This window comes from Microtus oregoni, unplaced genomic scaffold (assembly GCF_018167655.1).
Source record: "Microtus oregoni isolate MIOR12 unplaced genomic scaffold, Mior012 000055F_ref0000237, whole genome shotgun sequence".
NCBI lineage: Eukaryota > Metazoa > Chordata > Mammalia > Rodentia > Cricetidae > Microtus > Microtus oregoni.
Genome location: NW_024543831.1, coordinates 2,695,738 through 2,721,255, shown reverse-complemented (window position 1 = coordinate 2,721,255; position 25,518 = coordinate 2,695,738). Strand labels below are relative to the sequence as shown.

The 25,518-nt window shown below is 47.6% G+C and overlaps 1 protein-coding gene across 4 annotated transcripts; it reads right to left on the bottom strand.

Annotated features, from left to right (window-relative positions):
- Positions 1 to 124: 124 nt before the first annotated feature.
- Pcsk7 (proprotein convertase subtilisin/kexin type 7) lies at positions 125 to 25,486 on the bottom strand. 4 transcript variants are annotated; one of them, XM_041638514.1, is made up of 17 exons: positions 25,218 to 25,486; positions 23,647 to 23,768; positions 22,693 to 23,172; positions 22,042 to 22,176; positions 21,266 to 21,431; positions 19,424 to 19,514; positions 18,033 to 18,087; positions 17,441 to 17,579; positions 16,648 to 16,748; positions 14,079 to 14,246; positions 13,343 to 13,450; positions 12,815 to 12,917; positions 3,671 to 3,827; positions 2,888 to 2,982; positions 2,003 to 2,096; positions 1,621 to 1,738; positions 125 to 1,339 (listed from the first exon to the last, which is right to left on the bottom strand). In XM_041638514.1, the coding sequence occupies exons 3-17, from the start codon at positions 23,158 to 23,160 to the stop codon at positions 974 to 976; spliced, it is 2,364 nt and encodes a 787-aa protein (XP_041494448.1). In that variant the 5' UTR covers positions 23,161 to 23,172; positions 23,647 to 23,768; positions 25,218 to 25,486; the 3' UTR covers positions 125 to 973. The 4 variants fall into 4 exon arrangements, with proteins under 4 accessions (XP_041494448.1, XP_041494449.1, XP_041494447.1 ...); XM_041638515.1 differs by having other exon boundaries at positions 23,647 to 23,708; positions 25,218 to 25,268; XM_041638513.1 differs by lacking the exon at positions 25,218 to 25,486 and adding an exon at positions 24,947 to 25,185.
- Between the last annotated feature and the right edge of the window lie 32 nt (positions 25,487 to 25,518).

The window sequence follows — 25,518 nt, the reverse complement described above, 5'->3', positions numbered from 1 at the left end:
TCTGGATGACTTTTCAGGCCCCACAGACCCAGAAGTTCAGAGGAAGTGGGCTGTGGGGAACAGGAGTGATCTGCCACCTGCAACAGTTTTGGGGAGGCAGAAGGGAGGAAAGGTGGGAAGTAGTGGAACTGTTTGGATTTTTTTTTATACTTCTGGTTTTTATTTTGGAAAAGCTGTGCAGAAAAAAATTCAACAAAATGTTGCTGTGAAAAGTAAAAATCAAATCTTAAGCATTAAAAAATTCAGATTAACAATTAGCTCAGAAGAGGGGAAGGGGAAGGCCAAGAATGGAGGAAAAGTCAGGCAGACAGCTGGCCTCAGGAACGAAGGCCATTTCCCTGAGCACTTTGCAGAGGAAGACAGGGTGGTCACAGGCAGTGGCTCCCAAGCTGTCTTTGACAACACTAGTGTCAGCTCTCTGCAGTCCTACTGGACAACTTCCCCAACGAGGCAGCAGGGGTGCTGGGACTCATGTCTCCCAGGAGCTTCACCATTCCTTCAGCAGGAAGGGCAGGCTTGAGGTTGGCTTCGGACCAGGTGCACAGCAAAGGGTAATGAAGGCAGCTTCTTTCAGGCATGTCCTGGCTCTTGCCAGCCTCTCCTCTGGGCCCTCTATAGTGACACTTCTGTTGAGAGTGGTCCTGGATACACAGGCACCTGTATAACTCACGAATGGGTGGAGATCCTGGTGGCCTAGGTCACTGACCAGCCTCAGAGGGGTGAGATCAAGGGTTGCCTGATGTGGGTGGCAAGGCTCATCAGCAAAGCTCAGCTAGAAGAGCCTATGATCACCAGTCCTCTGTCACTGCTCTTGATGGCCCTCACCCTCCTGAGGGTACCAAGAATGCTTCAGAGGCCTTGGGTTCCAGATGTTACTACCTGGACCATTTTTCTCCTGAGCATCCATGACTGGAAGCCTCATCACCAATTTTAGAAAGAGCCTGTTGCACATGGAGGACTCTGGGCCTTGGGGTCAGCAGATCTGTCCATCCTTCCCCTGGAGCAGGTCTGGGGGCTGGTACTGAGGACAGTCCTGGACAATCTTACTGCTCTGGGACAGGTTCCAGTCCCCTTCACCGAGCAGCTCTGGGGCCAGGAAGCCAGAGGTGGCAGCGCAGCTCCCGTTCTCTGAATCCACTCCATCCTGGTCCTTGCTGTTGCATAGAGGCAATGATTCTAGTTCTGTCCCCACCTCCCTGGAGCTCTGGCTCTGTTGGGGCCAGGAGCAGTGTCCACTCCTGCAACCTTGGATGGAAGCCATGTTCCTCTGGCTCAAGTATACTTCTAGCATGTAATAAATGGTCCAGAAGACAGTGAAGCAGCCCACCAGCACCAGGGTCTAGGAAAAAGCCAAACATTGACAGTGTCAGCAACAGGCTCTAGCCCAGAAGCATGAGCTCGGGGAGTCTCTCACTTCTAGGGACCCTTCCCAACCCAACCACTGCTCAAGCCTTTCTCATATACAAGTACTGTCCTCAACGAGGGAGCTAACAGGCTAGGAGTAATGCTAGGGACCCACGTCCTCCAAATCCCTCATTCCCCAGTTTACCTGCATTATACCAAGGATCAAACCTCCCAGGATAGCCCTGACAGCTATAGCTGAAGTTTTGGTCTCTATACCTTGAGTGTGTTAGGGGTAATAATGTAACCATCCTCCTCAGGAATTTTCAGCCCCGGTGGGCAAGGCAGAGTGAAGTCATCATGCAGGTACTTTCCACTCATGGCACTTTCTAACAGACTGAAGGAAAGAAAAGACAAAGACATGCTATCAACATGGTACCTATACCATCTGCCCTCTATCTTGTAGTTGAAGAGGGAGGGAAGCCCCAGAGCAGGGAGTGCAGAAGTACCCTGGGTTCCTGGCCCATGACTCTTGTCATTCATTGGTCTAAGCTGAAGCACAGTTGGGGTTCAGAAGATTGGGCTCCCTCGGTGGCACCTCTTCTCCAGCCCTTAGGAGCCGTCTCCCTCTCTCTCCTCTGACGGATGCAGTCATACCTACCTCTGTCTGTCCTTGATGTCTACTGGACTCCACATAGAGCCATACAGGGTCAGCTGCCACTGCCGGAGGATGCCCACTTGGAGAGGCTCATCTCCTAGGGCAGTAAGTGGGTAGTCATGAGCTGTGTACTGTTGGCCATGCAGAACAGCAGAACCTGGCCCACCCATCCGCCCAAGGGGATTCAGACCACACAGTCTGTCAGTTTGTGTCCCATAGACCCCCTCATAGGGCACCCTAGGGACAGAAGAGAAAGGTTGAAGGCATATGGAAAGCAGTGTTTTGCATTTGCCTTCTATAATCTGGGGTTTCATCTGGGATTTTCCTTCAAAGGAAAAAAGTCCTTCTATTAAATTAAAGGTTCAAAAGCTGCCAGTCAAGTGGATACCTAACCTGACTGGAACCAGCTGGGAAGGCTGGGTTCCATTTCCAGTCTCCATGCTGATACTGAAGATAGTCGGTTTTCTTGCTATTGTAACTCTCACTGCTACCATGATTCTATACAAGTCACTTCAAACCTAAGGACCTCAGTTTTTCTAAAAAGCAAAATGGTGAAAATTTGTCCTGCCCTTACCTGCCTATCAGGGCTGGCCGAAGGATGGTTATATGTGAAAGGGCTTGAAATGTGGTTTCAACAAGGAATATTTGTTGCTATCCTGAGGAAAAATGCATCAGTCACTTCTCCAAGGAATATAGAGGCAGTATAAATGAGCATTTAGGGACATACATGAGGCATTTAGGGACAATGCCTACTTTTAGGATAGGACATACTTCTTGGCATGTGCCATCTTCACCAACAGCAACCCTACCTATATTGCCCATGGAACACTTCCTGTGGGGAGTGTGAAACTCAAGGGGGACATGGTAGTGTAAGACAGGAAGGCTCACCTACATCCCTGATGGCCAGTCTGTAGATGCCTCTTGCTCTTTCTCCCCAACAGCGCACAGTGGAAAAGGTCCAGTCATTGAAGCCATTAGGATCCCTGGGAAAGAGCAAAGCACAACACATGGATGGCTTAGCACAGTTAACGAAACACATAAGGAACTAACTATAAGCATTTGGGAGGGTGCCATGAAAAGCCCTTAAGTGCCACCCCGTTCTTGGGATCTTGGGGTATGAGGAACTTATTTCCTTGTGTGTAGTAAAGGACAACATGGAGAAAGTACAGGCCTGGAAATCCACAGATCTAAGTTTTTTTTAGACAAGTCTTGCTATAAAGCCCTAGCTGCTCTTGAACTCTTTCCTCTTCCACCTTTACAACTTGAGTGCTGGGTTATGGTATATGCTGCTCCTTTTTCTGCCTTGCTAGCCCTCAAGGCTTGCATGCTGAACTAATGTTTACAAGTGAGCCATACCTTCAGCTCTTCGCTTTTGAAACCAGGTCTTTCTAGACAGCCCAAGCTGGTGTCAAACTCATGATCCTCCTATCTTCTCACCCTCCCCAGTGCTACAACTACAGCCATACTACTACACTTAGCTTTCCAAAGGACTAGAGGAACCCATGCAGGAATATAATGCAAGTATGTTATAAACACTTGAATAAACCATGGCCCATGGTATCCAGCTGCTAAGGACACCCGTGGTGCAGTGTCTTAGGATAGTGTTAGCATCCTCTTAAGAAAGCCCTTATTATAAAAAAAATTCAGGAGGCTATGGGCAGGTGTACATACGAGTCAAGGCTGCGGGGCGCGCCGATCAAAGACATCATGCCACTGGGACAAAACAGTTTCAATTCTAAGCTGCCACGTCGTGGGTGAGTGATGGAGACTGTCACTGCCACATGTTCCAGGGTCTTCAGCCCCGACATCTCCAGGTCCATCCTGCTGACTGTAGGAAGTCAGGCTTGGCAGCTGGGAAACCAGCCCATAAGCACTTCCGCCCTCCTTTCATCCCACCATATACAAAGGCACGCATGCACTGAAGCCACATCTAAACATCTTTGGTACAATGTAGACTAGCAAATAGAATGTAGTGATGCAGTCAAGTTCCCATCTAGCTTCAGGTCTAGCTAGGGAGACAACACAGCCAAGATGATATAAGTACCCTATCATTCATCCATCTAAAACCCATCCACCACACACCTCCCACATTGCAGGTACAGCATGAGATGTAGGAAATACAAAGAGAAGTGCATAAAGTCCCTGCCTTTGTCTGCAAACAGAAAAATGATATGCATAATTGATATGGGGCATATTAGATGAGGTGAGGCACACAGCAGTGAGACATGCTGAATAAGGAAATCAACTCGGACTAGCAGAGGACATTCTAGAAGGGGAAATGGCAAATCAGGCAATGGTGGTGCACACCTTTAAGCCCAGCACTCAGGAGGCAGAGGCAGGTGGATCTCTTGAGTTTAAGGCCATCCTGGTCTACAAGTGCTAGTTCCAGGATAGGCTCCAAAGCTATAGAAAAACTCTGCCTCCCGGGCGGTGGTGGCGCACGCCTTTAATCCCAGCACTCGGGAGGCAGAGGCAGGCGGATCTCTGTGAGTTCGAGACCAGCCTGGTCTACAAGAGCTAGTTCCAGGACAGGCTCCAAAACCACAGAGAAACCCCGCCTCGAAAAAACCAAATAAATAAATAAATAAATGAGAAAGAAACCCTGTCTCGAAAAACCAAAGAAAAAGAAGGGGAAGTGGCACTAAAGCGATAGAGGTAAACAAACAATTCTCAAGTATGGAAGACAATACAACATTAATTTACAAAGCTACTAGACTGGATACGCTTCAAAGAAGTCATGCAGAATGAAAAAGCTAATCTTGCTGGGCAGTGGTGCACACCTTTAATTCCAGCACTTGGGAGGCAGAGGCAGGAAGATCTCTGTGAGTTTTAGCCCAGCCTGGTCTACAGAGCTAGTTCCAGGCCAGGCTCCAAAACTACATAGAGAAACCCTGTCTCAAAAAACTGATAAAAAGAAAAAGCAATCTCAAAAGAATTTATACTGCATAATTACACTTCTGTAACTCTAAGTAGCACACCCGCAGAGATAGAGAACAGATGTTCTCAGGTGTCAGGGATGGGAAAGGGGTTCATGCGGCCATAAAGAGGTAACACAAAGGAGTTCCGTGACAGCACACTTCAGATCCTAACTGTGGCAGTGGTTACAAAAGTAAACACACGATCAATCGCAGAGCTATATACAGAGTCTGTCTCTCTCTGTCTCTCTCTCTCACACACACAGAGGCTGAATGCATGCTAAACTGGTAAGACCGGTCATGTTCTATGGATTGTTCCAATATCAGGGACTTGGCTTTGATATTATATTATAATTATATGACATTAACCTTGGGGAAAGGTATATGAGATTTACATGCTCATTATTTTGCAACTTTCTACAAATCTATGAGTATTGTAACTAAAAAACTGGGAGGCTCAACTGGTGACTAAGAGATTAGACTGCAGTGAGATATAATTCTTCCTAAAGTATCTTTTCCTAACATGCAAGACAAAGAGTGGCACCTTAATTTTACAGACAAGGAAGACAGAGAGTGAGAAGTATGGGGAAGCTGAGATGAGAAGGGATTTACATTTTCTTTTTGTTTGTTTGTTTTTTCAGACAGAATTTCTCTGTGTAGCCCTTGCTGTCCTGAAACTTGCTCTGTAGACCAGGCTGGCCTCGAACTTAGAGATCTGCCTGCCTCTGCCTCCCGAGTGCTGGGATTAAAGGCGTGCGCCACCACTCCTGGCTGAGTGTCATTTCTGGTTCACCACTAAGAAACTGATGTCTATAGGAACCACCAAGGTCATAACTTATTTTTCTCCATCCCAAGTCACCCAGCTACTACTAAAGCATGCCCCAAGCAGGTTAACTTCAGCATGGTTTAGTAACTGCCATTATGGGAGTACTTATTACATAACAAATAAACATTAGTCAAAGGTATGTTAGAAAAGGGATGAACAAAGTAAAAATTAAAGGCGCCCATACTCCTGGAAAGCACTGGTTACTACCCACCTTGCCTCTGGGTACATAAATTCATCTGTCCTACCATGTCTGAAAGTGGCCCTTCCATTCCTGTTTCCTGGTTCTCTAATATCCTACGGCTTTTTATACCAACACTCTGTTTACATCTCTAGTTCCCTTTGCTTTCTTGTCCTTTTCATAAAACTTAGGCAAGAGTCAAAACAACAGCCCAGTTATTCACCTCCTGTGTCTTTCCTCCCACAACAAAAACGAACCGTGCATGAGTCCTTTTGCCATTCTTCACTTCCCTCTGCCTACTAGTCAAAAGCATGGGCTCAGGGGCTGGAGAGATGGCTCAGTGGTCCAGAGAGCTGGGTTCAATTCTCAGCACTTACAGAGCCGCTAACAACTATCTACAACTCCAATCCCAGGGGATTAAGTGCACTCTTCTGGCATCCAAGGGCACCAGGCACACATGAGGGCACAGATATACAAACAAGCAAAGCACTCATACAAATAAAAAAATTTTAAAAACTGACTAAACAAAGAACAACCAGTTATAGCCACCTACTGGGTTCAAATCCCAGCTGTCACTTCCTAGCATTGAAAACTGAGTTATCTGCTTTATCTATATACTCAGGCTAGTAACAGGACCTCGCCCTAGGGTTATTAGTATAGCTCAAGTGAACAGAACAGCACCTAACAAATATCCTTCCTAATCATCCTCTGCATCTTTCTATCAGAAAGCACAGCATGTATTTTCCTTTTGAGGTACTTGGGTTTGGACCCGAGGCCTGTTGTATGCTAAATGCTCCACCAAAGCTTTATTCTAAGCCCTTTTCTATTGTTTAAGATGGCACCCGATCTCATTAAGATGGTTGTGAGCCACCATGTGTTTGCTGGGAATTAAACTCAAGACTCTGGAAGAGCAGCCAGGGCTCTTAATCTCTGAGCCATCTCTCAAGCCTCTAATGCTTGACTTTCAGCATTAAAAAAAAAAAAAAAAAGATTTAAAGATCTTAAAGAGTTAAACTATGCCAGGTATGGTATCACAAGCTTTTATTCCCAGGACTTGGGAGGCGGAGGCAGGTGGATGTCTGAGTCTGTAGCCAGTCTGGTCTATAGAACAAGTTCCAGGACAGTCAAGGCTATACACAGAAACCCTGTCTTAAAAAAAGAAAAATAAGTTTATTGTATGTATGAGTATTTGCCTATAGGTATGTGCACCATGTGTATGCTTGGTGCCCATGAAGGCCAAAAGGGGGCACCAGAGCCCTTATCTTGAAGTTACAGACTGTTGTGAGCTGCCACATGGGTTCTGGGAACCAAATCTGAGTTTTTTCCAGGGCAGCCAGCGCCCTTGAAACTACTGAGCTATTTCTCCAACCCCTATTTTATTAATTTTAAATTATGTACATATGTTTGTATGTTGGTATATGAATTTAAGTGCCCATGAGTTACAGGAAGCTGTTAAGATGCCTAACATGGGTTCTGGGAATCAAACTCAGGCCCTCTGCAAAAGCAGTACCTGCTCTTAACCACAGAGCCATCTCTTCAGCTACTACAGCTGTTAAGTTGCCCAGGGAGGTTGGCTTTGAATGTGCTATGTAACCCACAGGCAATAACTTGTATTCTTGGCCTCAGCCTTCTGGGATTATACCACCAAGGTCAGCTGCACACAGTTTTAAATGTCCTTTGGTTTTAGAGTATTTGTCACAACAAAGAACAATTCCTTATACATTTTTACAATGAATGAATATTTTAAATTAGCTTTTTTTTTTTTTTTTGGTTTTTCGAGACAGGGTTTCTCTATAGCTTTGGAGCCTGTCCTGTAACTAGCTCTTATAGACCAGGCTGGCCTCAAACTCACGGAGATCCGCCTGCCTCTGCCTCCCGAGTGCTGAGATTAAAGGCGTGCACCACCATCGCCCAGCAATATTTTAAATTATCAACATATGGCCAATAGACCTGTTTCCTGAATGACTTCCATTTCTTCCACTTCCTGAGATTCCCCAGGCAGGGATCATCATTTCACCAGTAAGGATTTCTGTACGTATGTGTAAAATGAGGCCTGGGCAATATTCCAGTTTTTCCTTAACACCCTTACTCCAGACATTGGGGGCCACCCATTTCAAAGACCCTGCAGACTTCAAGATAAAGGTGAAAGCTGGGTGGTGGTAGTGCACACCTTTAAACCTAGCATATGGGAGGCAGAGGCAGGCACATGTCTGAGTTCAAAGCCAGCCTGGTCTACAAAGTGAGTTCCAGGACAGTCAGGGCTACTCAAAGAACACTGCCCCAAAAATAAATAAATAAATAAATAAAGTAAGTAAGTAAGTATAGGGGCTAAACCATGGCACATGCAGCACCTGACACTCTAGTTCTAGGTCTTCTTTTTTCTTAAAGGCCGTGTTCCAGCCATCCTGACCTATATGCAGGTCCCTGAAGACACCCTTGACCACATTGCTCCTGCTGCTTTGGTGTCTCTATTCTCACCCTTTCTTCTGGCTAGCATATTGGCAAAACTCACGTCAGTGAGCAGTTTCCTTGAGCCTTCCTGTCTTCCCTAGTAGCAGATGGGGTGTCTCTGCTGAGCTCTCAAAGCCCTTACATTGAGTCTATCAAATGACATGGTACTATTTCTATGCCTGCAGGAGGGAGTAGACTTGTCTTATCGCTGAATCTCTAGAACATAGATAGTGCCAGGTACAAAGCAGATCCCAGGGATTTGAGAGAATCAGTCATGAGACTCCACTGAAGAAAAAAAAATAACTGCGAGGGAAAAGCAGGAGAAGACCTTGGGAGCAGTGACGTATAGAGGGACTAAAAACTCTAGAACTACTAGGCCAGGACCTAGGACGTGGTAACAGCACTGATAAAAGCAGGAGAGTCTTGGGCAATAGGCTAGGCTTTAAGAGGTGACAGTGGAGTTAAGATGGTACATGTTAATGCAATAGATTGGTAGAAAGGCAGCAGCACACTGTGACTTGGGAATCTTCAGATGAGCATATTCACTGTACAGGTGGAGGACAGCCCCGAAGTGGTGGGTGGCTATGGAGTATCACAGAGCAGAACTTCAAAAGGAGTTCAATACAAAATGGGTATACACAGTGATATGCTACATTCAGGTTTTTGCTCCCATCTTATCCCCACCCTGATCTTTACATCTGACTTTTTTTTTTTTTTTTTTTGAGACAGGGTCTCACTATTGTACCTCTAGCTGTCCAAGAACTCACTTTGTAGACCAGCCTGGCCTTGAATTCATAGAGATCCATCTGCCTCTGCTTCCTGAGTGCTGGGATTAAAGGCGTGTGCCACCACCGCCTGGCTTTGTTTTTTGAAGCGAGGTCTCTCTATGTAGTCCTGGCTGTCTTGAAACTTCCTACATAGATTAAGCTGAACTCTTTGCCTCCTAAATGCCGGGATTAAAGGCATATAGTGTACACACACACACACACACACACACACACACAGTACGCCTATAGCATACATCCGACTTTTAATTCTGTGGATAGGGACCTGGGACCTGGGTGGTAGAGCATGTGAGTAAACTGTTATTTCTAGCAGAATTAAATAAGTTAATGCCTAAAATTGACAACTACTTTGAACACTAGCTGGTTTTATTTTTTTGTTTGTTTTTGGTTAACTTGACACAAGAAAGAGTCATCTGGGAAGAGGGAACCTCAATTAAGAAAATGTCTCCACCAGATTGGCCTATGGAATATTTTCTTGATTGATGATTGATGTGGGTGGGTCCAGCCCATGCATGAGGGTAGTTACACCCTTGGACAGGTGGTCATGAATTATACAAGAAACCAGGCTGAGCAAGCCATGCAGAACAAGCCCTAAGTAGTATTCTTCTGTGGCCTCAGCTTCAGTTTCTTCCAGATTTCTGCCCTGACTTCCCTTCACAAACCATTGTGTAATCTACAAGCTGACATAAACCCTTTCTTTCCCATACTGCTTTTCATCACAGTGTTTTTTTTGTTTTGTTTTGTCTTGTCTTGTCTGTCTGTTTGTTTTTGTTTTTCGAGACAGGGTTTCTCTATGTAGCTTTAGAGCCTGTCCTGGAACTCGCTCTGTAGACCAGGCTGGCCTCAAACTCAGAGAGACCTGCCAGCCTTGGCCTCTCAAGTGCTAGGATTAGAGGAGTGTGCCCCCACTACCTGGCCTTGATCAGTGTTTTAACAGCACTAGAAATTCTAAGAAAATGGTCATCCTCTATTATCACATATTAATATTATTGTCTTCGGCAAGTTTTTTATTTTTCTTTTTTTCCATTTTAACCGTTCATCCTCTATCCAGAAATTACCAAAGTCTGTTCGTTTCCATAATCTAGTAGAAGCTATGACATCTCTATCCATTCTACTTATTTCATGAGGGATCAGAATATGATTTAAATGGAGAAATCATGTGTAGGAAGGAGCTGAAGTCAAACAACACAGCAGCTCTGATGAGAGAGGAAACAGTGGTGGTGGGGGGGGTACGACAAGAGGTTATGTAATATGCCAGGCGGTGGTGGCGCATGCCTTTAATCCCAGCATCCGGGAGGCAGAGGCAGGTGAATCTTTGTGAGTTCGAGTCCAGCCTGGTCTACAGAATGAGTTCCCGGGCAATCAGGGCTGTTACACAGAGAAACCCTGTCTTGGGGAGGGGAAGGAGTTCAGTTCCTTTGTCACACTAGCTACACTTGAAATGTCCAACTGACTCAATAGCTGCACAAATCTGGACATCTCCATTATGGCTAAAAGTCCTTATTAACAATGCTCTGAACCCTTTAGGGTTGTTTCACCTCTTCTGCTACTGTCTGGATGCTCAGCTCCTTCTGCCTGGCTCCATTCCCCCTTTTTATCTGGGATTGCAGGGTCTCTCTTTGCAGCCCTGGCTTGCCTGGAACTCACTATATAAACCAAGCTGAACTTGCAGTGATTCTCCTGTCCTCTGACACACGAGTGCTAGGATTATAGACAGGTATCATCATGCTCAGCTTCCCTCTGCCTCTCAAAAAGTTTGCTTCCAGCCCTAGACCTAGAGTCAGCCTGATCTTGCTTGAAGACTATGGCTTGGCTCTAGGGAATAGGGTCTGTGCTATCTGTGGCTAAAAGGGCTATAAGGGGCTGTTATATCTGTGGCTGTCAGGGATGAGGTGTCTGGACCATCCCGGATGGTAGGGGATGGGTGTCTAGACTGCTGGTGGCTGACTTGTTCAGTTCAGTACCATGTGAATTGCACTTTTTCAACCACCAGTCAGTCTTCAGGCTTACACCTGCTCTGTTTTGTTCTATCGAGGGTTGAATGTATTCAGGGCAAGAAGTCTCTTTTCCTGGCTTTCGGAGTGGGCAGGTAGGTCTGCTTACCACTCTAGTAAAAGACTCCACTAGTCAGACTCCGGGATCTTTACCTCCCTCTTCTGCATCCCGCTGTCTTCACTTCCCTACACCCCACTCTTTCTATCAGAACACCTATCCTTTCTACGTTCTAGTGACCAACAAGCAATTGCCAGATGCCTTCTAACCTATTGAAGATGTCAGACTTAAGCGGCACCATTCCCTGGATAGAACCAACAAGCAATTGCCAGATGCCTTCTAACCTATTGAAGATGTCAGACTTAAGCGGCAACATTCCCTGGATAATGAGAAGCAGAGGATGACACAGCTGGAGAGGTCTCTGACCCTCCAAGTCTACTTGGTCATCTGATACAAGTGCAGGAAACAGCCCTGGATGGAGTAAAGGTTAAAAGGCTCACGATCCCACAGACAGTGTGTGAGGGCCAGGGGCTTCCCAGAACTACATTCCTGGTATGTTTTCTGCCCTTCCCAAGACAGCATGCCTTTTACTGAAAAATGTGTTCCCTAGGCCCTAGGTCTCCCTCCATGCACAGGGAAACTGGCAGGAATGGGATAGGGAGAAAGGCACTCGACCTTTCTCACTGAAGCCTCCATGGAAGGAAGCTGCCCTAGGTCCCTCCTCCTTTGGTCATTCCTTCTATTAGACACCATGTCTCTGTTTTGAGCACTTTCAAGGGGCACAGGAAAAATAAGGACAGAGTTTTGATATAAGTGAGGCACAACATACCTCAATATTCACAAAAAGTAGCAAATAACTCTGCTTGTCAAAATTTCTCAAGGGAAAAAAATTGGTCCATGAGGCTAAGGGTAGGAACAACCGGGCAATGTGAACATAGAAAGGCTGGCATATAGCTTAATGACAGAGTATGTGTTTAGCATATATGAGGCACTGGGTTCTATCATAAGCACCATGCAGGCAGAGGGTCACTGAGCAAACATCTTCATCTAGCTTCCTGTTTTTCTTGGAAGGGTTTCCACCTCTGTGTTCAACATACAATCACACCCCCTGGCTTATAAGATGCCCTTTACTCCTTCATACGGACCTTATAAAGGAAAGTCATGGGGTAAGAGGAGAGGATAGTAGGCAACCCTAGCCCAGGGGGCCTATACTTATGCCTGTCTCACCCCTAAGAGACTGCATCTGGTTTTCTCTGGAGGAGCTTGAGAACCAAAGTCTCACATTCCTCTCCTTCGTGCTCAGGTCACCAGGCTGGATAGGGCTGTTTGGCAAGATCTTAGCATGAAAGTCAAAGGCACTTCTTTCAACTCCTGCTGAGGCTCCCAGAGCCCCACTCCCATTCTACCCACTGCCTTCCTAGAGCATTGCTCACAGCTCCTTTCTATTAGGAACTCAGGAGAAAGGTCTTGTTAAGCAGCCAGGGGGCCAGCCAACTCAGAAGCAGCAACATGCCCTAAAATGGTCAAAGAAAACTCCACAGGTTTGGCTGCAGCTCAGCTCCTGAAGGAAGGGGGAGAACTGGGCAGGGAGGATGAGCTTAGCATAGCTTCCCCATCACCCGCTTCAAGCCTTGGACCTAAGATTAACCCCTTGTGCTGAAGGCTTACCATTCCATAGCACCTCCAGGGAATGGGGGGACCGAGGGACAGCCTTATTTTCTTTTAGCACGGGGCTGACATAGGAGGCTAAGTAAGGGACAGATGTCCAGATCTATTCAAGGAAAGAGAGAGCAATTAACAAACAAAGCTTACTGTAATATTGTAATTCCATTCTTACACCCACCCTCCGTAAGATCTTTAAGGTCTATCTAACTCTCTAGCTTTTCTGCCACCCTACCCTTTCACTCGAAGTTCCTTCTGCACCCCAAATGCTCCTGAGAACACCAAGTTAAGGAATCAGAGAAAATGACATCCTAGAATGGAAGGGGAGAACCAGAACTACTGATACCCTGACTATATTCAAACACTACTTCAGCAGCTTGGGAATTTCTGTTTTTCACTGATAAGATGGTTATCAGCCAGGATGAGGGCTATAGTGGTCAAGTGCCTGTAAAATGCCAGGCAATGTTTAGGCATCAGGTAGCCTTCCCTTAGTCTCTCTCTGCAGGGTGCTCTGCTGGCCCACGCCTTGTTCACCTTGGCTGCATTGACGAGTCTCCAGGCATTGAGGAGGCCGAAACCATGCTGATGGCTGTGGCTGAAGCCAGCCTCATTGGTGAGCCAGTCTGCATGATGATCCTCATACTGAAAGAACAGAGGTACTGGTGAATCTCTAACATTGCGGGACTCCCTTCTCTCTATCTGCCTGCCAACAGATTCAGTCCAGACTTTCACACTGAGGTGACTGGGGATGAATAGATTTCCTCAAAAAAAAAAAAAAAAAAGGGAGCTGGAGAGATGGCTCAGAGGTTAAGAGCATTGCCTGCTCTTCCAAAGGTCCTGAGTTCAATTCCCAGCAACCACATGGTGGCTCACAACCATCTGGAATGAGATCTGGTGCCCTCTTCTGGCCTGCAGTCATACACACAGACAGAATATTGTATACAAAATAAATAAATATTTAAAAAAAAAAAAAAGCCGAGATAAAAGATCAAAGCCCCACGATCTCACTACCTGAGTGGCCTGTTTCCTGAAAAGGAGCCGAGAGGACCCGCTCCCAAGTGAGAGTGCCCTGCCAGAGCTCATCTTAGGGATGGGTGGGCTCTGCTCTGTGATATTGATGGTCCTTGCACCCACGCTGTACATTTCTCACCAAGAAAGTGTTTCATATACCCCACCCAACATTTGAGATGTTCTGACCCTGGAGTCTTCTGACAGTCAAACCCTGGAATCGGGTGGGCTGGGCACTTCCTAGCTAGTTGCCGGCTCTAACCTGGGTGGCTGTGAAGACAATGATGTGCTGGATGTCCCGCCATGTGAGGCAGGGCCGCACCTGCAGCATGAGGGCTATCATGCCAGCTGCCAGAGGAGCTGCAGCAGAGGTCCCCGTGTGGCCTTCTGTGCAGCCAGTGCCCTTCTGAAGGTCCCAGTCAGTGGTTACCTGCAAAGTGGAATAAGATAAGGAGTGGGGAGGGGTTAGACACTAGAGAAGGGGAATAGGACAGTCCTCCAAAGAGGTGGCCATGCCCTTTCAAGAGCTGTAATTTTCCTTATGCACAGAGGGCCAGGCATAGGAGACCGTTAGTCCTCTGGCCTTTGTGATCTCGAGATGGCAGAAACTGAAGAGTGACTTTAGAGGCACAAATGTAGGAAGAGGAGATAGGCATGTGAGATATGGGTACAGGAGTTTCCTGATTCTTGCTTCTCTAATTCTTTATCATTTCATTCCCAAATTCTCTACCCAACTATCCATAACCCAGCTAGCCAAAGAAGTGGCCAGAGCTGCTACTGGGTCCTAGCTGGAACTGGGACAGTAACTGGTGAGAGCATGTTCCCCAAGAAGATTATTGCAGCCTTGCTTGAAGTTTGCTACAATTTCAGTATCACCATGCCTTATCTGCCATGCACTATTAGCCAACTGGCCAATAGGCCAACCTCAGGACAAGCTGCTTTCCTGCTCTGGTTGGTGTCTTGGTTGGGTTTCTGTGAGCCCCTCTTTCCTACTCATGTTTCTCATGTCAGACGAGACATGGAAGTCGGGAAAGACAGTATCTATTTGGTATCAAGTTCTTTTCATGCCCCATCATGAAAGCGCATCAGACATTTAGTTGAGCAAGCCCTGCTAAACCTGCTCCCTCACATAAAGCCAGTACAGGCTAGAACTTTTTTCTTTCAAACTTTTCTTCTGGGTCAGACACCAGGATGCCAACTCCTGCAAGAGCTGCCTTTGCATTCCCAGCCCCCTTCCCAGCTGTTACAACAGCTGCCAAAAGATGTAATTTTCACCCAGACACTGTGCACTCTCTAAGGAAGGGAAAGACAAGCCAAGTTGTAGTCTTAACGAGAAAGGAAGTCTGGTTGATGCCAGGGAGCAGATTGATTTTTTCCTGTTAAGGAAACAGCCCCACAGTGATAGTCTAGAGTACAGATGTGAAGTCTGTGAACTTGCCCATAATGGCAAGAACATCACACAGCACTAGGAAAAGCTAGGGAAGCTCCCTGGGCAAGAAGCCAGATGTGGGAAGCCTATTCCCCTGGCCCTTACCCTCCATCCAGTTGCCTGGTCACAAAAACATGAGGTTGCCAAAGCAAGGGCATTCCAAAGATGGGAACTTGGCTGAATAAAGTCACTCTTCAAATCCAGACAAATTATAGCTCAGATGGAAGGTGGGGGTGAGGGTGAGGGTGAGAAACTGCATTGAGTTGGGAGGGCAAAGCCAGGCCATGCTGAGCAACAGTGATTCTGCTACAGAGCCTTCTTAGGTCCCTTGCAGGGGGCAGGAGAGGGCAGGTCCCAGAGCTCTACCAGGTGGTAAAGAGCAGAATAAGTTCCTGTTCTTCCTAACACAGGCTAGTAGAACCCCAGGCTACCCATAAGCATCTTGCTTTTCACTTTTGTCTGCTCCCTTCTCTGGTCTCCCTGGGGTAGGGGGTCATCTGGCACAAAGCCTTGGAACATTGTGTTGACCAGAAGTCATTTACTGGCACAACAAACTTTTCATTCTGGAAAATAAACTTGACTCTGTGTGAAGATGAAGCTGTTTAATTCCCAGTGGCCCCAGAGACCTCCCAACTGGCCACTGGCAAAAGCTTACAACCACCTGGCTCCTACCCAGCTCTGGCCTGGAGTCTTCTGTTCTCACTTGACACTGTTAGTGGCAACAGAGACATACAGGGTGTTCTAGGACTGTGGTTAGGAGGCCTGATTTATATAGGCTGGGCTAGAGCCCAGCAGAGCTCCTAGAGTCCTTCAGTGGTTGTGTGGGCTACAGAAGTGTATTCTCAGGCTCTTGCTTTAATCAGAGCTCTAGGGAAGGATGGGGTCACACTGATACAAGCTAGCTCCAACTTCCTATGCTGTGCATCCCTGAGATAAGCACTGCCTTTATTCCTGAGGAACAAGGTAGTTAGGATTTATAAAGGGACTGAACAACACTGCGCCATGACCTCAGCCCACAAAAAGTAGTAAAAGTCCAAATTCTACCACATGGATCCTATTACCAAGTTAAAAAGTTTAATGCAGGAGGACCAGGAATTCAAGGTCATTCTCAGATACATAGTGAATTCAAGGCGAGCCTAGGTTATATGAGACCCTATCTCAAGAACAGGTTAGAGGGGGAAAAAAGGAAATGTTTTACCAGGTATATTGCATCACACCTGTACTCTCAACATGTGGGAGGCCACATCAGGAAAATGGCTTGTAAATTCAAGGCCAATCTGAACTATAGTAGGAGTCCCAAGCCAGCCTCGGGTACAGGATGAGCCCTTGTCTTCAAGCACCCCACCACCACCGCATAGATCCCAGAGAGAAACCTTGTAAGAAGGGTCCCCAAAGCACTCACAATGCTCCGAAGCATTTTGTCTCCACCACTGAAGGTAACTGCCAGCATGGAGGCACACTCCTCTGCATAGAAAGGCATCCGTCCCTCCTCATCCACAGCACCTGGCACGAAAAAGTGAGATAGGTGCTCACTTAAGGAGTGGCTCCTATGGCTGGCACCATATGGTCTGCCCTGAGTTGAAAGAAGGACCAGTCCTCATCTGCATGTGGGCAGGCAGCCTCAACTGGCAGAGGGAATTCTTGCACCATACCACTCTTCCCACCAGCTTCAGGCAAAATCAGTGGCCTTCTGCCTCTGTACTTAGTCATTTGTTTTCAATATTTACTAAGATTTACTGTAAGTCACATTAAAGACATGTGGAAAAGGCCACATCATGGAAGGGGTAGGAAGGAAGTAGTATGCAGTGGTGGAGAGCGGTGGGGACTCTCTCGTGATCTAGGTACAAAGTCAAATAAGGAAATAATAATAAAAATGGAACGACAAACTCTATGATTGGGAGTGTAAGCCAAGTGTCCTTAATTCAGGTTAAAGGGTAGCCAGAGGCAGCTTCAAGCCAGTGGCCATGGAAAGAGACCAGAGAGGAGATCAAACCCATCCTAACAGTAGTGTAGATAGGTGGGTGATTTCTGGGGAATGGCTGAACATGTCTCAGAGAAGTTCTGAGAGTCTGCAGGAGCTAGGTTAGTCCTATCTGACCTCCAAGAAATGACCATGGTTATACGTTTAGATAAACAGTGAAGTGAGATGCAAAAAACACGCACTGACCCCATTCCCACAGTCTCTAGATCACTACCTATTGTGACAGTGTAGATGGAGTTGGCATAGCCATCATAGTTGCAGTTGTCATTGTGCTGGCCCCCATTACCGCTGGCAACCACAAAGATACTCCCAAAGCCCTGGCGACCAGCCATCACTCCATGTTGTAAGGCGGCCTGAAGAACAAAAATGTCAGGCCATTAGTCAAGGAGCTAATAAAAAGACCTGTACCTATTGGACCAGGTCTCTTCTCCTCCCACTTCTAGAAAAGGAAAATGGAAAGGGCACTGGGCAAGGGGAAGGGGATTTAGACACAGACACAAGGTGGGAGAAAGCTAAGAGTTAAAGAGTATTTGACAAATATATTCTTCTTATCAGATGACAGAGTGGGGCCAGGAGCAGAAACCCAGAATGAGATTCAAGAGAAATAAGCTGAAAGCCATTCCATCCCTTCCACTGGTCCATCCTGAGGAAGGCACTCTTTCTTGAAAGGATGGATGGCACAACTATGCTAAATGGTGCAATCTGGGCACTATGAGGGTGAGGTGGGAAGAGGGTTTGACTGGTGTTTCTTCTAGAACTGAATGAAGACGATATCAAGTTTCCCAGTCTCTGTGCACCTCAGTTACCTTTCCGAGCTGGTGAGGACCATCCACTGTCTTCCCATCATCATCTGGGCCCCAGCTGTTGAAATATGCAAAGGGAAGGGTGGAGCCAAGTTGAAGCTACCCAGTTAGGGTCTCCCTGTTTTACCAGACCACTCTTCTGCCTGCAGCTTTTACTCTTCTCCTAAGGAACCCCATGATTAAAAGACACATGGTGTCAAGGGTCCATTTCTTCCAAAGTGAAAAATGGAAGTAAAAAGTTCTTCTTTTACTTAGAAATCTCCTCAATTTAGGATGACTTTATCCTGTCTTCTCTTTCTCAGGTCCCAGGAAGCAGAAGATACATAGTGGAATAGGAGCAGGGTCATTCCTGTGATCTACACATCTACTACTAGGTTGTAGTAGATGATGATTAGAGTTGTTCAAATTACATATGCTTTTAAATCTTTTTTTAAATCAAATTTTATGTGAGTGTATGTACAATGTATGTATAAGTACAACATCTGCAGACTGCCTGAGGAGGCCAGGTATCAGAGACCCTCAAACTGGAGTGTTCAGAGGGTTGTGAACCACCATGTGGGTGCTGGAAACCTAAACCAGGTCCTCTGCAAGAGCATTAAGTGTTCTTAGTCACCAACCAGTCTCTCCAGATCTAAGCCCCCCCCCCCCCTTGGTTGTTGTTGAGACAAGGTCTGACTATACAGCCCTAGCTGTCCTAGAACTCATGTAGACCAGGCTGGTTCAAATTCATAAATCCACCTGCCTCTGCTCCTGAGTGCTGGATGTGTTAAAGCTATGTGTTACCATGCCTGGCAAGTTCTTGGTTCCTGAGTACGGCCTATGAGATGTCTCAGCAGTAAAGGTGCTTACTGTATAAGTCTACTGACTTGAGTTTGATCCCTGGAGCCGTATAAAAGTAGGAGAAAACTGTCTACACAAAGTAGTCCTCTGTCTGACCATGGCATGGGCATGTAACCCCTTCCCACTAATAATAAATAAAACTTAAGAATTTAAGAAAGGTATTAGTTATGGGGAAGAATAGGCTCCATCAGTAAGAATGGGGGCTCCCACCCTAAGTTCCTCTTAACCAGCCACTTGATCCACAGTCTAAAGCTTCATGTGCAGTTTTGAAGGAGGCACTGAGGTTCAGCCCACTTTCTTCTAAGAGCCTTGTGAGTTTAGACAATGTAGGCATGTTGGGGCATTCTGTGTGGCAACCTGATTACTAGAGTGACGAGTGTTTAACACTGAGGACCGAGGCTGGGGATCTAGATAAATGAGGAAAACAGCCTTATTAGCTGAGTCCAAGCATGGACCCCCTGCTACACCACAGGTAGCCTGCTTTGCTAAGCTTCTGTTGAAGATCTGTCCCACACACTCCAGGCTCTCACCCTCTCACCTGCAGCTCTCCTTACCTGCAGCTGTAGATGTCATTGATCTGATAGTGCTTGTTGAATGCCACAGCCTCCATACTGTCTGTGAGTGGTCCATCCAGCACTCGGATACCTGGGCATTGAAGAGACACCAGCTCCTCACTAAGAAACTAGAAATAGTACATATTCTCCAAGTGGGCTGCCAGGTGGTAGGGAGGTCTATGTGGAAGACTTACTTTCCCCTATATATGTTTTTTATACTTTTGTGTGTGCATGTTTCATGGCTAAACATGTGTGGGGGTATGAATGTATTAGTGTGCATATGTATATATGTGTGTTTGGATAGGCAAAATGTCTATCTCAGGTATCATTCTTCAAAACCCTCGTTGTTTTTGACACAGGGTCTCTAATGGAGACCCAGGGCTTGCCAATTAAGTTAGGCTGGCTGGCCAGTGAACCTAGGGATTCATCTGTCTCTGTCTTCCAGCACTGGAATCAAAAAAGTACCCACTCATTTTCAGCTTTTTACATGGGTGCCTGGGATTGAACTCGGGTCCTCATGCTTGCATGACAACACTTCACAGAGCTACATACCAACCCCTCTTTGTAGTATGGATCATTACACAATATATACATATTACTAGTTCAAAAATGTTTTGTTTTTTTAAAGACAGGGTCTTAGAAAGCATGTTTACCTTAAACTTAATACATAGCAGCGGATGAACCTGACCCTCCTGCCTCTACTTGTCAAGTTCTGGGATTTTGGCTAGATAAGTATATACCACCATGCCTAACTTTCAAAGGTGTCTTTTTTTTTTTTTTTTTTTTTGTGGATTTTTCGAGACAGGGTTTCTCCGTAGCTTTTTTGGTTCCTGTCCTGGAACTAGCTCTTGTAGACCAGGCTGGCCTCGAACTCACAGAGATCCGCCTGCTTCTGCCTCCCGAGTGCTGGGATTAAAGGCATGCGCCACCACCGCCCGGCTAAAGGTGTCTTTTCTTATCATGCTTGAACTTAGATCTAATGATCCTGGGAAGTGGGAAGCACTATATTTCCCCTTAGCTCGGCATTTCACATGAAACACCTAGCTTGTGCTTGACACAATAAAGGAATTAAGTGAATAGCACTCATTACCTTTGCTATCCCCATCTAAAATGGAGTTGGCCACATTGTGGTGACAAGGTAAGGACAAGTGGAAATTTCGGAAGGGGCTTGAACCCTGAGGGTTTCTGGCCTCTTCCGTAGTCTCATTTGCAGAGTGCTGAGGCCCCCTGCTGGAGAGCATGAGGGTTACAGTCAGCCAGTTGAGGTTGTAGGTTCCCAGGTTTTCATCAGGATTCAGGGGGTAGTGCTCATACTTTCCTCTTTGATTCATAAGACAGAGAGAGGAAAGAACCATAGAACTATCTCCAGCTGGAGACTAGGCTCTCTTGAGAGAATGGAGAGCAGGAGACTGGAAAGTGGGACTCGGAGAGCAGCCCCCATAAATGTGGAGTAGTGGAAGGCAAATTGATGAGAAATACTTCACAAAAACAAGAAACACTAGCAGAGCATAGTCAGGTCGAAGGAGTTGTTACAGTGATACATATACAGCCATAATCAGAAACAGGAAGGAGACTTGAGCAGGTGCAGCTTGGGACCTCCAGCCCACAACAGGGGCATTTCCATGTTTACCTGTTTTATACTGTAGAATAAATACCGTTGCTAAACAGCCCATTTGAAATACCATGGCCCTGAAGTCAATGAATTCATTAACTCATTCCTACTCCTTACTGTAGGCTACAGACGTTGAGGATGGGAAAAAGAAATTTTCAGAATGGGGAAGAGGATAGAAAATGACCACTGTGTCCCAGGAGCTTTCCAAGGATAGGGGAAGCATGAGTTACCTGCTATTCGGCTCCCATAGGCCACACCCACTGCACAGAAGCTGTTGTTGGGCACAGCTGCAATTTCTCCTGCACACCGGGTCCCATGGTGGTTACCATTCTCCGCATCAGGGTGAGGCATAGGATCTGGGTCATTGGAGTTGAGGTCATAGCTACCCTCTGGGCTCTGAAACATTGAGGGGCCAACAAGTGGTCACTTACTGGTTAGAATGGGTCAGTTTCTAAATGTCAGAGAGAACAGGAACTAGGAATTTCCACCTCTAAGTCAGAGTTAGCAAGTCCATCACCTTGAGCAAACAAGGGTTACGAGATAGGAGCCAAGGACACTGGGGAACAACTGAGAGGGGCCAAGGCTTTTAGCAAAGTACCCCTCTTGCCTGTATAGGACTCTGTTCACTGCTTGGGGGAAACCTGTGATAAAAGAGATCTCAGATTCTCTAAAAGACACACCTTAGTCAGTTTTCAGAACCTCTGAGGAGAAAGCAGTAGCCTATAAGGCCACTCCCTGCTCCCCAGGGAAGAAGCAGTAACAACAGGAAGCAGGAAGTAGTGCCTGGAATTGCTCTAGCTATAGACTAAAAGTCACCTTGTGGGCCTTAACTGCCAGTCTGGAAAGCTGACTGAGAAAGGAGAGTGAAAAAACACTATCCACCCTCCACCCCTCCCAGCCAGGATGTTTGGCTTGGCACAGCACTTTCTAGGAAAGGGAACAAAAGGGAGGTAACACCAAAGAGAAGGAGTAATGTGGCAGCAGGGGGTCATTCCAGGCCACTCACATAGTTGGGCGCAATGTCCTGGACGGTGTGCTCCACTCCATCGTCCACCACCACCACTGTCACCCCTCGCCCAGTTACATTTCGCTCCCACACACCTGTCACATTGATGTCTCTGCCTGGGCTCCGTCGATTATTCTGTAGGCGAGACAGAGAAATCCAGGGACACATAGCTTGGCCCAGAGGGACAAGTTAAAGCTACCCCTTCCCTTGGAAGAGCCAAACAAAGACTATAGACCAATAAGTTAGTGGTGAACAGAGTACACTAACAGAATGGAACATAAGAGTCCTGCCCCTCCATTCCTTGGTATCCAAGATAGTTTGACATCACTTGTTGGTAACTTGGGGTGAAAAGAGCTAAGTGGTAATTATTACACAATAAGGTTAGCAGTTACCATGTGTAAGGCAGTTTTCTGAGTGCTTCATATACATGCTGCTACATGCTCCATTTTACAGGGGTGCACAGAGGGTGAAGCAGCTCCGCCAAAGGGACAGAAAGCAGAAGGGTGAACAGGAGCCCGAGTAGACGACTCCGCTGCTCTTCACGGCAGACAGCAAAGGTATGGGCTGAGAGCAAACTCTATTCTCAGTCCACAGACATGCCCCTCAGTCAAGTACACTAGAGCAGACCCTGTCTATCTGAGTTGTACTTACCAGGTGCCACTGCTGAGGATACTTGGGATCATTGAAGTGGATGCTGCGCTTAGCCCGCTTCAGCAGCCTCTGCTCTGAATGCCAGCGCACAGCTTCATGCCTGGCTAACACAGCCTCTGCCTGCTGCCGCATGGCCTCCACCTCCATGGCTTGCCTGTGCCCAGCTGGCTGGACAAAGAGGTAGTGCCCCTGGAGCTCTCCAATGCGCCCAGCATTCACCAGCCCTGCTGCCTGGGCCACAGCATCTGCCTGTTGCATCAGACTCTCTTCCTTCCTCTCTTCTTCAAGGCTGTCCAGATGTACGGCCCAGCTTAGCCCCCCTGCACCCAAGGTGTCAAGCCCACCTGCTTCTGACAGGCCCATGACCCAGGGAACCATAAAGAAGAGCCCAGCTAATTCCAGCCAGAGGCAGATGGGCAGGCCCAGGGGGGCATCCAAGTGTGGGACTTTCTGTCTCCCTTTCGGCATCAGAACAGCAGGCTGCAGACAAAGGGACAGGACATCAGCAAAGAAAGAGGCAGCAACTGCAGGGATCACAGGGTAGCTATGGCCTCTCAGTTACCAACTACATTTGTCACTAATCAAAATGTTAGCCCCAAGCTGGAGTATGAGCCAGGGCTAACCCCAGGGGATGACCTTCTGCGGCACAGGACCATCCCTGCTGCCCCAATAGCCTTGCATCATCCAAGTGCTCATGGGTTCCAGGCAGCTCACTCAGGGTATTCAAAGTACACATCACTCCCATGACTGACAGCATCAGGACCCCACCTCCCTCTTTTATGACAGACTCTTATCATGTAGCTCTGGTTGTCCTGGAACTCAGTATGTAGACCAGGATGGACTCAAATCCCTCTGCCTGGGATTACAGGTATGTGCCACCACACCCAGCTCCATCTCCCTCTTATTTAGAGCCCAAGCTGACTTCTGATTCCCACAGCAGGGCCCCATTCCTACCTGGGCTCTCTGTGAAGTTTAGGTCTTGGTCTGGGTAACCATGTCATGTTCATTTTGTGAAACTGGAGGAAAGATGTCACCTTTACTGTGAGCAGTGCTGACTGGGAACACAAGCTGCAGACCTGTGGGCCCCAAGAATGGAGGGAAAGTGTCCCACTACAGCCAGCAAGGCAGGAGCTGTAGTGAAGGTCGGGACAGAGCAGTGGGCAATGTTAAGCTTCATTTCAGGGATGTAAAATTAGTCATAGACTGGAAGAGGTCCCTCACAACACGGCCCCATCAACATGAAAACCAGGTACCCCACTTCCTGACCTATCATGTCATTCTCTTCTCATTTGCTTCTCTAAAAGCTCAGCAGGACTTAAAGGCTAGCACCCCATTACCAGGCAACTAGCAATACAGTCCACAGCAACTCAGGCAGGGAAATCAGGCAGAAAACAGAGAATAAAACTAGCAGGCGTACATGCATGTGGGTAACCGCAAGAGTGGGACTGACTGGCAGGAAGGACTAAGAGCTGTCCCTGTCTCAGCAAGTCGGCTTCTCACTGAGGGCACCCAGAGAACTGCCAAATCAGAACCATCAAGCAGCTGCGGCCATTGTGGGGGAAAGGGACAAGGCTCATGTGGGCTCCTGAGCTCCTGCAGAAGCCACTACTGCTTACTGAGCCCTCCCTGGAGCACTCTTAGTACCCACACACACACTAGAACACTCTAGAAAACGTACTCTGTCTTACCAAAGACTCCTTGGAAAGGGAGAGAAGTTATGCCACTAAGCACTCCGCTCCCAAAAGTTCCCATTAATGTAACTCATCCCTTTCCCTTGATTTCTCTGTTTCCACTTTTTTACTTTCTTTATATAAACAGTTGAGAACTCACGGTCCTCTTGCTTCTACCTCTCTACTGCTGTGATTACATGCGAGGGCCACCATGCCCTTGCTTTCCAGGGCAATTCCCTCTTACATCCCTCCCGCCCCTCCGACTGTCCCAGGATAGCTAGGTGTCTTCCCCGGTCTTCACAGAGGTAAATCCAGAGACTGCTTAGAGAGCAGCCACTCACCCTGGCAAGCTCCTAGTCTCTGGAGGTTCCACCCCAGATTTCTGCAAGAGAACCCGAGCTTTTCCTGTTGCCCAGGGGGATAGCAGCCCTTATCCTGGGCTTCCGGGTTCCAAGAGCAGACCCCCCCAACCCCCATTACTCAACTACTAGGCCCATCAAAACAGCATTTAGTTATCAAGGAAGAAGGACATCTCCCCGGTTCAAGATTCTGCTCTTTAACCACTGCCCTTCAAGCCCCTTCACCTTGCTCAAAGGAACCAGGGCAAGTAGAGAACGTGGGTTCCACTGGCGGCCCCTCCCAGCGGCCTCGGTTGCCCTGTGCAAAGCGCCCCTCTCTCATCAGGACCTATGCTACCCGGAACCTCAGACCCGGAGGCCCCGTCCCGTTGGGGAAGAGCACGGCAGGTCCCAAGGTGCCCTCGGTGCAGCTCCTCCTCCGCATGTGCCGACCGCTCCAGTCCAGGGCCACCCGGATTTCCGAGGTCCAGCCCCCTACACCTACTCTCCAACTCACCCGCAGCAGCCTCCTCCTCCTCCTCCGCCGCCGCCTCCCTGCGGAAACTCGCGGCTTCCCGGGAGCCGGAGGAGCCACTGACAGCAACATCACTTCCGCCTGGCGCCGCAGCCAATCAGCGGCTGGGCCTGCGACCTTTCGCCCCGCCGCGAGCCGAGTACCGGGCGGTCGGCCGACGCCCGCCGACCGCTTCCGCCGCAGGCCCGTGCGGGCTGTGCGGGCTTCGGCGCCCCGCGTCCTCCAGTCCTCCGCCACAAGACCCCTCCACCAGAGGGCCTTCGTCCTTCATGGCGTCCTCTGA